This window comes from Thamnophis sirtalis, unplaced genomic scaffold (assembly GCF_051295495.1).
Source record: "Thamnophis sirtalis isolate CommonGarterSnake01/CBP01778 unplaced genomic scaffold, rThaSir2_p1.2 scaffold_6, whole genome shotgun sequence".
Lineage (NCBI taxonomy): Eukaryota > Metazoa > Chordata > Lepidosauria > Squamata > Natricidae > Thamnophis > Thamnophis sirtalis.
The window spans coordinates 38774368-38789108 of NW_028261386.1; the positions used below are offsets into that span (position 1 = coordinate 38774368).

The 14741-nt window shown below is 37.1% G+C and overlaps 1 protein-coding gene across 1 annotated transcript in view; it reads left to right on the forward strand.

The window, feature by feature from the left end:
- Nucleotides 1-1030: 1030 nt before the first annotated feature.
- The window catches only part of PTK7 (protein tyrosine kinase 7 (inactive)), an 86076-nt gene continuing 72365 nt past the window's right edge, over nucleotides 1031-14741 (forward strand). Inside the window, exon 1 of the mRNA XM_087717664.1 lies at nucleotides 1031-1224. Within this exon, the coding sequence (XP_087573790.1) occupies nucleotides 1185-1224 (40 nt within the window). The 5' untranslated portion in view covers nucleotides 1031-1184. The remainder of the gene's footprint in view (nucleotides 1225-14741) is intronic.

Below are 14741 nucleotides of genomic sequence, written 5' to 3' on the forward strand. Positions count from 1 at the left end.
CATGCACATGCGCTCAGTGTGCGTATGTGTTGTAGCTGGAAATGACGTTTCTGCAAGCCTCCACAATGCTCCAGCTGCTTGGCGGAGCACCGTGCAGGCACTGTACGTGCCAGGTGCGTGCACGGAAGCGCTAACAGCTTTAAAACACAGTAAGGAGCGTGGGTGGGCGGGTGAGCCCTCCAGAGCACCATACTGGAACGGTACCTGGTGCTCCGGGCAGGCTCCAGTATGTTCGTACCACGGTGTACCACCTGCAACCCACCACCGATCTGTCCCCAACATGGTCCTTCAGGTCTTTCCATGGTGCTGCCATTGTCACTGTGAGTCCATTGTTCCTTTGGCTGCTGGTCCTTCTTGCCATCTTTTTCCAGCATTAGAGCCTTCTCCAGAGACTTGGTCTTTGCCTAATGTGTCCAACATAAGAACTTAGTCCCTTGTACCTGCAGCCAGCACTCTGGTATGAATTGTCCAGTGATAATTTATTTTTTCCCCTCCTTCACTAGCCAGGAATTCTCAGAAATCTTCCCAACATTAAAGTTCAAAAGCATCAATACTCTTTCTATTCTCCTTCAAATCTCTGTAAATTAAGATACCATTCAATGGGAGGGGTGGTGGGAGGAGGTTACAGCTGCTAGAAGTAGTAAGATTAGGGCGAAATGAAGAGAAGAAAATATAGACCGAGACTAAACATACTAAAATAACTCTTAAATAAAACTATCGGATTGCAACATTCATTTAAGCTGAAGCATCTACCGGTATTTTCGGGGTTGTCTAGGTAGGACATTCCGGAGACCTTTCTTTTGAAATAATAATTAAAAAAACCCTCGCATCGGATCTGCCATCTTAAGAGCCACCGATTCCAGTCAGTAGAGGTCGCCCGCCAACCGGACAGGTAATCGGAGAGTCGAGGAGAAATAAGTCGGGGCTGGTGGTCGGCAATTAGGTTCCGGCCTCCCTTTGCCGGAGCGGGATCCTCCTGCCCGGAAGCTCCACCTTGTCCCGGGTGTGCTAGGCGAGGGGAGGGGAGGCGAGGGGTGGGGCTGGCTTTGGCGGCTTGGCTGGGTTGGGCTAAGAGGTTTCTGGAGCTTTTTCTGAACAGCATGGAGTGAAAGCTGGTGCCAAGGCCGAAGTTGCCCGGGCGCAACCGAAAAGGAAATCAAACCGGTGCAGCGTTGATCGCAGAGATGGCGAGGGGAGCCCCCCTCCTCCTCCTCCTGCTTCTTGGTGAGTGCGAGGCGAAAAAAAAGACACATAAGGGACCTTCTGACTCGTCGCCCCTCGTTCTCGTGCCCGTCCGCCTTGCGAATCCAAACCGGGCGTCCCGCGCGGCCGTTCTTTCCCTTTTACTTTGTTTGGGCTGGAGAGAACGGGGAGCCCCCATTTTATGCCTCCGTCCGGAGGCGGCGTGGGGGAGCGGAGGGGTGTTTTGGAGAGAACAAGGAGGGGGAAACAAGTCGGTCCTCGCCCTGCCTCTTTGAGCCGCCGTGGATGCGCTTTCTTCGAGGCGCTGAAAGTGGACCCCAATCCGGCGTGGCGCGAGGGAGCTTGTGGGGCTCTTTCGGGCTGTATTAGAAAGTAGCAGCTCTGCTGCTGGGGGAGAGATGTGCGCGCGTTTGTATGTGAGTTTAAAAAAAGCCCACCGCGTTAGCAGGATTATGGCTAACCACCCCCTTTCAAGGGGTTCCTTTGTGTCCGCCGGAGATGTTGGAGGGAGCTGGGAAGTGGATGCCGAGAGTCGGTGTCTCTTTCCCGCTCTCTCTCTCTCCCCGCAGCCATTTGGTGCCAAGACTCAACCAAGCCCCTCGGCGTCCGTAAGGGATTTCTTTCCATCGCCCGCCGCCGCTGCCACAACAGCGTCTCCCCCTTTTCTCCTCCCCTGCTTCATTAGACCAGGCCCAGCAATTGCTCGGTGCCATTCAGACTGAACAGCGGGATCTTTCTCAAGCTGGCAGGCAACATTTCTTCTGGCTCGCTCTAACGCATTGGTTTGAAACTGCTCCAAGAAAGACGAGAAAGGGGTGGCTGGCGGAATGGGGGGTGGGGTGGGGGAATAGATGCCAGCGCCTTTCTTTTGCTCTATCCGTGTGTTCAGAGAAATGTTAAGATTCCATTCTTGATTCTGATAATAAATCTCTCCGCTGCCCTACTTCTGAATGGTGCTGAGAAATAAGTGCCAGGTTAAATAAAGCAATATTTATTACTGGACAATCCTACATGTGCTCTTTCATAAACAATTTTGAGTTGAAAATTTCCTTAGTAAGAATTCTCAGGATTCTCTACGCCTTCTTCTGAACCAATGTCATTAATAAACGTAAGCCTCTAAAGCAGTTGTGACAACTTTCGGTCTAATTTAAACTTGGATGATAGGTGCTGAATTTCAGACTATACCCTGAAATTTTAATTAACATAGTTCCATATATGGTGGAATCAGACTATTTTGCCTGAGAAACTTGGCTAATGTTTAAATCTATGGAGATGAGAGATTGGGGGATTTCTTTTAATTCACCTTTCCAGTAATAACTCCCATTGATTAATTAGAAGTGCCAAATAGTTTGTTATATTATACACATATATAGGAATGAGATTATTGGCACATCTGTAATCTAGTGTTGATAGAAGATTGTGAATTTGAATATGAGTGAAATCTCTGAATAAGTTATTCACATAGACAGGGTGTATCATGCCGGATTAGTAGCTGGCATGTTATATATCTGAATTGCCTTTGCTCTATATGATTTCTTGATATTAAGAATCCAAAAAAGGCCTTGCAGCAGTTTTAATCTTGGAGATGATAATCTTAACTGAAAGTTGCTTCACATATTAGAGAATTATCTGGTACAGTACTTAGGTTACACAGTGTGCAAAATAAAGCAAATAATCTCTCAACATTGTTAATGTTTTGTCCTCCAACATCAATAAAATTTTATAATAATAAATTGTGCTATTGCTGTTAGAAATTTGCACTGTTGGCATACTTGTCAAAATGTTCTAGTAATCAAGATTATTTTTAATTCTTTATCAATGAAGAATGCTTTTCATCAGTACATGAAATAATTGTGCAAAATAGCAGTTGTATTTAATGCTTAATATTCTCTTTGAGTTTCATGTCATAATATATCTGATTTCAATATGTAATATATACTCACTAAATACAGTGGAAGAAATTGTGAAATTTTAACAGATATTGATATTTTTCTATGAAGATATTTGTCATGTGTTATATTTAAATTTTTAAGATATTTTTTATCAATGGATGATTTGGATTTCAGGAAGAATTCATCTTCTTGAGAGCAAATAGAACTATTTTTGGCTTGAAAGGATTTTGAGGGAAATTAGTTTTCAATCATAAACTGGGTTCATGCGTTCTGTTCAGCTATGGCTTGTTTTTACCCATGTTTTGGTAAATCTCAGGTGACTGAGTTTTTATACTTAGTTCAAGTATGGTATATGGAATGAACTACAGTTAGGACCAAATGTTATAAGCCATAACATGATAAACCATTACAAACTATAGCAGCCAATTTCTCACTCCATGCTGTGCCCAAATCAAACTATTACCTCATGGAACATCCTGACCCAGAAAATTTTATAATCCTAAAATTTCAGGTGTTGGTTTTAAATTATTGATGTAAATGCAATTTTTTATTTTGTTTACTAATTTCTACATATTTTATTTGCTTTGAAATGAAACAAATATTTAAATCTTGGCTTTAATCTATAATTGATATTTGTGAGAAAAGCAAATTTTGCTTCCTTACATTGAATTGATAAATGTATTCACAAAGTGAGCTAAGATTAATTAATTTCAATAACACATTAATGATTTTTAGTATTTTAGAGTTATACTCATGATATTTCTGGATTTAGAAATATTCTTTATCCCTTCAGAAATTATTATTTATTTTACAGTGTCTCAATCCAAGACTGCAACTTCCATAACATTTTGTTTCTTTCTTGCCTGACTTATCTATCTAGTACTCAATTACCTTTGGAATATTATTCCAAATACATTGCTAAACTGCAGGGAATAATAAACTTATGATTACACCAACCCACTTCTCCTTAATTCAGAGAATTAGATGAAGTTCAATATCCTCTTGCAGCTGTTTTGATTGAGGAAATATACAGTATTGCACTTTTTAAAAATGTCCTCCTCTCTGTATGTAGCATGTTTAATAAAAGTTATATGGCTATCAAGTAAGCAATAAGAATATTTGTGTAAGAATATGACATAGATAATAGACAACAGTATATATAAAAAGAACAATGCTTTATTTGTGCAAAGAACATGAAGAGATTGGAATCAGAAGAAGGTTTGTAAAACTGACTCCTATTGTGTCATAGACCTCAGTGGAAACTAAATAAAATCCGGGGATCTGATGGATTAAACTGCTGACTTTGTTGAGTAGAGGAGATCATCTATAGCATGTCTGAAACTAATTAATTGCATGTGGCCTATGGAACAAGTCTCCCTGAAGAGTGAATTTCATCCGTCAAGCATGCAGAACATTTGTATAGGAAAGTGCTAATTAGTGTCTCCATGCTTTAGGACTTAGTATTTATATTTCCAGCAAATACCGATAATGCACCATGGAGCTGAACACATGACATTTCTAAACTACTTAAATATCAAGCTATTCCTCAAAAGAGATGCCAAGGGCAAGTAAGTACAAGAATAACCCATGAAAGAAGCCAAGAAATGCATGAAAATGAAGCTGGTATGATTAGTTTAAATTATAGGGCAACAGCGTGGGCATGCTGGATGGAATGGCAGAAACCTTTGAAGTAAGGTAGCTGTTAAATTATGAAAGCAGCCTTTGTGCTACCTTTTCACTGGATGCAATATCTATAGAGTGGTGTAGGGAAGCCTCAATCCTAATGTGCCTAGTCTGGTTGGCATATTGCATTTTGTTCTGCAACATTGTTATAATAAATGTTATAATAAATGTATATTTATAAGAAACAAATTTAAAGACAGGGCTTTCCGGAGGTCTTTTAGACTGAATGTAATGAATGGTCACCTCTGTGTCAATAGTATTGGAGATTTGGTTTCATTTTGATCATAGTGTAGTTTTTTTATTTAGGTACAAGTAAATAAAATTAGGAAATAGATCCTCACTTTTAAACCATGCTTATATCTACTTTATATGCTGTGATAGAGATGTTTATAATTTTCTATAATGTCCTAGAGCAATTTAGCTTCTTCATTTTCTATTACCTTATATATTTTGTGGTCCCATCAGTTCTTGCTTTTAGTGAAATGATATTTCTTGCAGATATCTTACAATTTATGATGAGGATGATTGCATTTTATGATTATGATCACGGTTTATCACTTGTTACTTGAATACAATAGAATAGCAGAACAGAACAGAAAACTGAGTGGGAAGGGACCTTGTAGACAGGGATGGGTTCCGCTATTGCTGGTGCGCTCAGGGCCACACCATGCACACACGCACTTGATGCACGCACATGCACAGTTTAACAAAAATGTATCTGCGCATGCTCAGAAGGCAAAAACAAGATGGTGATGCCTACTACGCCGTCGAGAGAACCAGTTTGGGGACATGGCACGCCTGGGTTGCTGCCAATTCCAGCAACCCAGGCCGCCAAGTTACTACTGGTTCAGCCGAATCAGTCCGAACCAGTAGGAACCCACCTCTGCTTGTAGGTCATCTAGTCCAACCTCCTGCTCAAGCAGGAGACCCTATACCATTTCTGACAGAAGACAGTCCAGTCTTTTCTTGAAAGCTTCCAGTGATGAAGCTCCCACAACTTCTGAAGGCAACTGTTGCCATTGGTTGATTGTTCTCACTGTCAGAAAGTTTCTCTTTATTTCTAAGTTGAATCTCTCCTTGATCAGTTTCCATCCATTATTCCTTACCTGGCTTTCAGATGCTTTGGAAAATAGCTTGACCCCCTCTGTGACAGCCCCTCAAATATTGGAACACTGCTATCATGTCCCCCTTGGTCCTTCTCTTCACTAGACTAGCCACGCCCAGTTCCTATAATCATTCTTCATATGTTTTAGCCTCCAATCCCATAATCATCTTTGTTGTTCTTCTCTGTACTCTTTCGAGTTTCAACATATTTTCTGTAGTGTGATGACCAAAATTGGATGCAGTATTCTAGGTGTGGTCTTACTTACTACTTTATAGAGTGGTATTAGTATCTCCCCTGATCTTGATTGAATCCCTCTGTTAATGCAATTTAGGATTGCATTGGCTTTTTTGGCTGCTGCCACACACAACTCATATTTAATTGATTGTCCACTAAGACTCCAAGATTCCTCTCAGAGTTGCTGCTATTAAGCCAGGTTTCACCCGATCTATATGTGTACTTTTGGTTTTTCTTGCCTAAGTACAACACTTTACTTTTCTCTACATTGAATTTCAATGTACACTGAGAACTTATGCACTGAAGACAAATTACTTATGTGTCTAATCACGCTTGGCCAATAAAGAATTCTATTCCAGTGAACCATTGTTGCTACTTTCTCGTGTCCTTGTTTGTAATCAATTTGTGTGATCTTTTTGCAGCATCTAACTAGGTGTCCTACTTTTTCTTCAACTTCTTTGCAGGGATTGCTACCTGTTGTCTTCTTCTCAATTCTGGCTTTGTGTGTGATTATTTTTAAGTCTTGGTCTTGTGCAGCCAGAATTAGTCTCCCTGTCTCTTTCTTCAGTTTTCCTGCTCTTAGCCATTGCCATGTCTTGTTGCTACTCTACTTGCTAATTTGTGTGTGTGTGAGTACTATTGATGTCTCTTTTCTATTCTTCATTGGGTCTGTCTTGTCTTGTCTCCAGTATTCAGTATTTCTTCATGATGTACTAGCTTCAGTGCACCTTCTTCACTGTCCTTCAGATATTCTTCCAATACCCTTTTTTCTCCTTCAACTGTCTGCTGTACTTGCAACATTCCAAGCCCCCTATATGTGGCTTGCTGGAGAAAAAAGTGCAATGTCATAAAAAATATTCTTCTTTTCTTTAAATAAATGGTGTTTATTGGTTTACTTGCAAATTATTTAGGCAACACTTCTTGTTCTTTTTCCGACTCATCTATAAACCATACATAGCCCAACATATGAATTTGTATATTTGTTTTCATGGGTCAAAAGAAAAACATTGTATATTGATTCTTGCTTTTGTAGGACTTATCAAAACAATGCTTAAATTACCGGTAGTTTGATGTGCTTTCAGTCAAAAAAAAAGCTGCTATGTAACACCAAAAGTAAAATCTGTTTTTTTTTTCATTCTGTGATATTTTGGATTTTACAATGTATAGTTCCTAGTCTAAAATCATGTACTGTAAATTGCACAATAGTTTTCCATAAAAATTCTTACTACTGAATGACAATATTGTGAACAAATTTTATTTTTTCTTAAGGAAGAAAAAAGCTATTCTCATTAAATTTCTGTCTATGCTAAAATCTTAGGGACTCCTTCATTATTGCTTTCTGTTACATCCACTCCACAATCTTGCGACTTAAATGATCAAAATATTCTTAGCTCTAAAAGCTAGCATATCTTCAAAGTTAAAGGAGCAACTTCAGCAAGATAATTTCCACAATAAATATTTTATGTTCTTTAAAAACACATACATCTTCCTTTTAGGACATACTTGTAAATCCAGACACATCCCCCAGATTCAATACTCTAGATATTTTTCATTGACACAGCACCACATTTTTAGGAATTATAAAACAAAAATCCATGTAAGAGCTATGTTTTCACTGAAGTTTTTTCTTTTGCTTAAGGCTTTTTTTTTAAAAAAATCCCACATTTCTAAGAAAGTACGAACTGATATTTCTCTAAAATGTTCTTAATTATATTTTCCTTGAGTATAAAAATACAGTGTGGCTTGGCATATTAGGGAATTCTCAAAAGATCTGGTTTACACTTAATAATAAACTATAGTGGAAAGAATCACACATGATAAAGGAAACCCATATATTAGAACTTTAGATTTGGAGGCAGACGTGCTTTGGAGTGCATGAGCACCCAACTGCAGTTTATTAAAACAGTTATATCTTTTCTTTGCACTGTGCATCAAACTTCTAAAACTATATGGTACGGGGAAAAGAAAGTTTGGTTTATGGAGCTGCACACAAGAATGCTATCCTGGTATAGTTGTGTTTTCTCAACACCCTTTTTGATATGATGTCTGAATTGCAACATTGTCCAAATTGTAGAATTTTGATTATAATAGTAAAATCTAATACAAAGTAAACTTAAAGGAACAAAGGTAAATAGAAAGAAGTAAAAAATACAAGGGAAATAAATAAGAATATATCAAAAGAGAAAAATATAAGTGACTTCCATTCCTATGTCAGGCCTACAACCATCTTTTCTTTTGGATCTTTGGCCTGCCACACTTTCTCTTAATAAATCGGAACTTTGAGCAATACTTTGCCTTGGACTCTGATTTACTTTTGGATGCTGTTTGGAACACTGACATTCTAATCACAACAAGCGTAAACAAATTTAGAAATTCTTCATTCTATCTTACCGCTTAAGTCAACATCAGGTCTCTTATCTGTAAACAAATTCATAAATAACATATTTTCACTATTAACGGAAAATTCATAACGGGTAGGCAGAAGTAACAACATATCTAGCTTTCAGCTTGATTTAATAAACTTCCTTCCTTTAACTTACAACAGTCTTTATTTTTAGTTGATTCAAGTATTCTCATAGGATTTGATGTCTCTTCATTTCTTCTGTCCCATCACACAGTCCTTCAAGCTTTCCCAAACCTCTTCTATAAATCCAATAGGACAAAATTATCCGGTCACTCTCTTGATTTGTCATCTGTATTCTCTTTTAAATATTAAAACCTCAGCCAGTTTCTTTTGAACATCCAGTGAAACATTTTCTAAATCATTATGTCGGCTTGTCAGTTTTACATCAATGTCAATACCATCCCTAACTTGTCAAACAAAATTTAGTCCACATTTAACATTTCTTCAATAGTATCTTTTACACATAGTCCATTCATAGAAACCAACAACATTAGTGACATTGGCCACTATTTTCTTCATTCATTCTATTAAAAGTTCCTTCAATAGTTTTACTGCTATAACAGTTTACGTCATCTTATAGACCTTTTTATCTTTCCTCTACCTAAAATCTTTGGTTTCTTTTTTCAGTGCCATTGTAACTTTGAACAGTCACTAAACAAACTGTTGTAAGTCAAGGACTACCTGTAATGGGAACCGAATACTAACATGTGGGACACAAACATGTTACATGAATACTAACAGTTCTTCAGATAATTTCAGATTATTTATTTAAATGTAATTGCCACCTATCTCTGGGTGGCTTACAATATTAAAACATTGTAAATCGTTTTGCGTCCTAGCATGTTGAATTAGAAGTGGAAATGAGCCAGCTAAGGTCATATAAGGTTTAAAATTTCATTTAATATTTTTGCTGCTGCATTTTTGTATTAAGTAAAATTTGCAGACTGATTTTAACAACATATTTGCCTATAACAGATGCCAGGTTCCCAAAGAAGAGAATATTTGAAGCTCAGGGTTGAACTGAGGACTTCTTGATATTTGGTTGTTTTCTTGCAAATGTTTCATTACCAAAATAGAAGGTAATATCATCAGTGCCAGTTTCTCCATAATTACTTCTCAGGAGCTGGTTGTGAAGCACACAAATGGTGATCACATGATTGTAGGACATAGCAGTGGTTATAAATGCTCATCGGTTTCAAAACACCCAAATCTCAGTCACGTGACCACAAGGATGGGTGACACTTATAAGGATCAGTCATAAACTTAATTTTTCAGGACTACCTTTATTTCCTCAGGATATTTTTAAATTTCAATAGTCTACCCAACAATTCTAAAATTTTCTGTTAGTCTTCCATCCAGTCATTAGCCAAGATGTGGCTCTTGGGTTACGGGTAGTCCTTGACTTACAATTGAGTCCAATTTTATTTTGTTAAGTGAAATTTGTTAAGTGAGTTTTACCCCGTTTTATGACCGTTCTTGCCACCATTGTTAAGTGAATCATTGCAGTTGATAAGAGTAACCCGGTTAAGTGAATCTGGCTTCCCCATTGACTTTTTCAGAAGGTCACACAAGATGATCACATGACTTCAGGACACTGCAACTGTCATAAATATGAATCAGTTGCCAAGCGTCTGACTTTTGATCACATGATCATGGGGCTGCTACAATGGTTGTAACTGTGTAAAACGGTCATAAGTCACTTTTTTAAAGTGCCATTGTAACTGAACGGTCACCAAATGAACTGTTGTAAGTTGAGGACTACCTGTATTTTGTTTAATCAGATCAGGGTAAGTGCTGTTTATTTGCCTAACCTCACCACAAAGTAGACTCATAATAGCTCAGTTTTATTCAGTCAGATTCAAAAGTCTTCTAACTGCTTTGCAGCTTCTCCCAACTTGCTTAATTAGTGTTAGCTGCGTAGGCCCCACAAGGCTGGAAAAGATACTAGCAAATGTATTTAACTGCCTGGATATGTTCTAGATTTGTCTCAAATACTTGAAGATCATTATTTATTTAAAAAAATCCTGCTGAAAGGAACAGTCCAGGATAGAACAATACATGTGTAATCTCTCAGATTACTATCCTCCCATTGAGTACAGAATATATCCAGAGATGGCCAGTTACATGTGTTGGGCCAGACACATACAACTTCATGGTTAATATGTAACTCTGTCTTTATTGTAATGAATTTAGTGCTTTTGTATTTTCTTTGTTATATGTATTTGTGGACACATCTGTTACCATTCATGTAAATGATTGCTTAGAGGATGCTATAGAGGAAGGCAGCTGCATATATAAAGAAGAATTGGCCGTAGAATACTACTATAACGACTTCTTTGGAGTGTGTCAGTAGCCATCTGTGTACTATAGAGCTTTGAGAGGATAAAAAGAAGGAATGTTTATCAGTTTCCTAGTACAGCATATGCCTTCCCTCCTGATTTCCCGTAGAACACCAAGGGTTGATCATTATGTTTATCCTTTTAGTAAAAGGATAATAGAGAACAGAGACTAAGCGACTGAACATCAAGCCCATATTAACTTTCTTGCTGTTGGAACTTTTAAAAACTATACCAGACGGAAAAAAATAGTGGTATATGATAGATTATTCGCTGCTGTCCTGATGTCCAGTTCTTGTGTTCAGTATTTCTAATGGACTCTTTGCTCATTTAGTTTATGTATTACTGTGCTTTCCCCAAAATAAGACTCAGCTGGAAAATAAGCCCTAGCATGATATTTCAGGATAATCATAATATAAGCACTACCCCCAAAATAAGCCCCAGTTAAGATCATCAACCAGACGGACACATTACTGTACCTCCCCCAAAATAAGACCTAACGAAAATAAGCCCTAGTGTGCCTTTTGGAGCAAAATTAATAGAAGACCAGATCTTATTTTGGGGAAAACACAGTAGTTGATAAACAATAGCATTGTATTGTTGCTGTGTTTTACAGATAGAAAATATCAATGTGATAATGACCTTAAAAAGTTGTAAATCATTATTGAAATGCGTTTATGTTTTAAAATATTAATATCTTTATTGTTGTGGTGTATTTTTAGTTGTAGCTATTTTTTGTTCACTGCATTTTCATTTAAAAGGAAAAGCAGCAAGCAAGCAAGTCAAAACAATAATAGGCATTTACTTAATTAAAAGTTGAGAAGATGTCTACCAATAGAACAGAAAGACAAGATAAAGAAGAAGAAAAGAAATGGGGAAAGAAGGAAAGGGGGGGTCAATTTAGCATAATGAAGTTTTATTTTTAATTACTAGCATGAGCAGACATACTTTGGGAAAGTGATCTGCTATATTGGCGTAAAGAAGAGTTGTTGAGCTTTTCAGTTATTCTTTAACAGCAGGAACCATTCTATGTAAAGTGAATATGGAAAATGAAGAAACAGCATGCAACACAGCGGAGAGCTTAGGAGTATATGAACTTTTTCAGATACACTTTTATTTATGAAACTGCTTTTCTAACTATCTTTTCACAAGGCGGGTTTTATTTATTTTTAATTAAAGCTATTTCAAGGGTGGAAATTGAAGGAGGAGAGACATTTAGTTACCACCATTTTACTGTGTTTAAACTATTTTTGTTTAAATAGTGCATTCTTTATTATTCAAGTATTGAATCACACGTTAGTTCAATTATGTGCTAATCCAATTATTGATGAATAATTGTTGACAAATAGGAAGTGTCCATAATTCAGGTTTCTCAAGATGGTCACCATATGACTCTTGTCTTTTTATGCTTTCTCATCAGTAATAATATGGGTGGATATAGAAACCCTAACTTTGCTTGGCCTCACTTGTTTCTAGTTAGGGTTAAGCTATGCATTTAATAATAGGACAATGGTAAATTATCACAGTTTTATGTCTGATAAATTTGGGCACTGCTGAGGGAGCAGTAGTATCTTTTAATGGCAGTTGAAGATTTTTTAATGCAAAGATACGCAAATAGATATCAATAGAAAAGAATATGTGTAGTTCTTGGTTGACCAATGGAGTCGTTGTGCTCTCTGAGATTGGTTGATTATACATTAGTATAGTAATTAATATAACATTAAAGTTAATAAATGTGAAGTTTGCACCATATTTATATACAGTAGCTTGCCTGCTGGTGTTGGTTGGGGTTGCCATTTTCTCCTTGGCTTGATTAGGGTATTGTTTTCTGCTTGATTGTTTGCCTGGTGTTAATCCCTGTTTATCTGTATGTTAGCTGCTGGAGAAGATTTATTCGGGTCTTCTTGTTTCCTTCTAGGCTTTCTTTTTTTTTAATTAGAGCATTCTTTCTCAAAACAGCAAAAAAAATCAATATTTCCATCTTTTGGTTAAGCTGTTGTGCTCAATAAATGACTATTTTGGCTCCAACTAAAATTCCATTTTGTTTCACTTTCAAAATATTTTCTTGGAGTGTAATTGAAAAATGACCTTAGTTGAAAATGATTTTGCGGCAAATCAATTTTTGTTATAGAAATTGGGCCTGCAAAAGCTCTGTTTAAAATGGGACAGTAGGGATAATAAAGTTTATTATAACTTGAACGGTAGCTGCTCATAAAGGGAACTTCGAAAAACATAACTATTGTATGATATATTGAATGAATTTCCTGTTGGCTTGCCATTATGATTCTCAAGATGAAAGCCCAAGGTTATCAGGTACAGGCTGGCTTAAGTAAACAACCTATTTAATAACGAGTGAGCAAATATTTCCAATTCTTTAAATACTTGACATTGAAACTGGAATACTGTACAAACTATTTCATTTTGAGATATGAAGTATGAATTACTTGTGCATAACAATGTTAAAAGTATTAATTTAGTTATAGAATGTCAGCTTATAGATATATTCTATAAGAAAGCTAATGTTTTAAAGAAAAATTCCACTTGATGTATATGTAATGCAGGTAGTCCTCGATTTATCACCACAGTTGAGCCCAGAATTTATGTTGCTAAATGATCAATTTGTTAAGTGAATTTTGCCCCATTTTATGGCTTTATGACATTTTTCTTGCCACATTTGTTAAGTGAATCACTGCAGTTGTTAAATGAGTAAAATGGTTGTTAAGTGAAACTGGTTTCCCCATTGACTTCGTTTGTCAGAAGGTTGCAAAAGGGGATCATGTGACTCCGGGACACTGCAACCGTTATAAATATGAGTCAGTTGTCAAGCACCTGAATGTAAATCACGTGATCATAGGGGAAAATGGTCATGTCACTTTTTTCAGTGCCGTTGTAATTTCAAATGGTCACTAAATGGACTGTTATAAATCAAGGATTAACATGTATTGAAGTTGAAAGTATATGCACATTGGGAGAAAACGTTTTGAATTTTGGGTCTGATTTTCTAGTCATAATTCCTAGGACTAAGTCATAAGTATGTCATAGAGTTATGTTTTCTTTTTTTAATAAATGTTTAATTCAAATATTTAAGTCTACAAATCAAATATGATCAGATTTTTGGGGGGTGAAATGTACACAAATGTGTGTCTGTGCAATCTGCTTTATTCATTCAGCTTCTATAGCTGCATATCCAAAACAAGAGACTCTGGGCATTGAACAATACCTAATCTATTGAAAGATGGGTAAATTGATCTTTTCTACCTCTATCTGCAAGTTTTCTTGATAGAGTTTCAGTCTAAAGTGAGAAGAAAAAGGCAGTAGAAAAGAACAAAATGCAAATTTATTTGTTTCACCATAAGTCATAACAATCAGAATAAAAGGATCAACATATATACAGAATTATATTAAAACTAAAATACCTTTTTTGATGATCACATATAAATCCCCAAGTTAAAAATTTACAAAATTACTAAAACATACTAAACCTAATTACAGGTTGTTCTTGACTTTTGATGGCAATTAAATTGGAATTTCTATCACTAAGCAACGTGGTTGTAAAGCACAACTGCATTGCTTAGCAACAGCCACCACTGCAGTTCTAGTTGCCATCCTTAACTGAATGTCATGGTTGTTAGGTGAGGCAATTTCCTGCTAACTTCCCATAACAAAGTCAATGGAAGTTACAGATCTCAGCTCGCAGGCCAGTAAGTGGCAAGGAGGGGGATAAATGGCAGTGGCCAAGGGATGGTCAGGGAGGGCGCATGAGAGGAACCGTGTGTGGCTCAGGAAAGGTGTGTGAAAGGCTGCCTAGGTTGGGGGGCACAAGTGCCAAGTGGGACAAGAGGCGTGGAAATAGTGCCACGTGGGTTGAAAAGGTGGTGCACAAG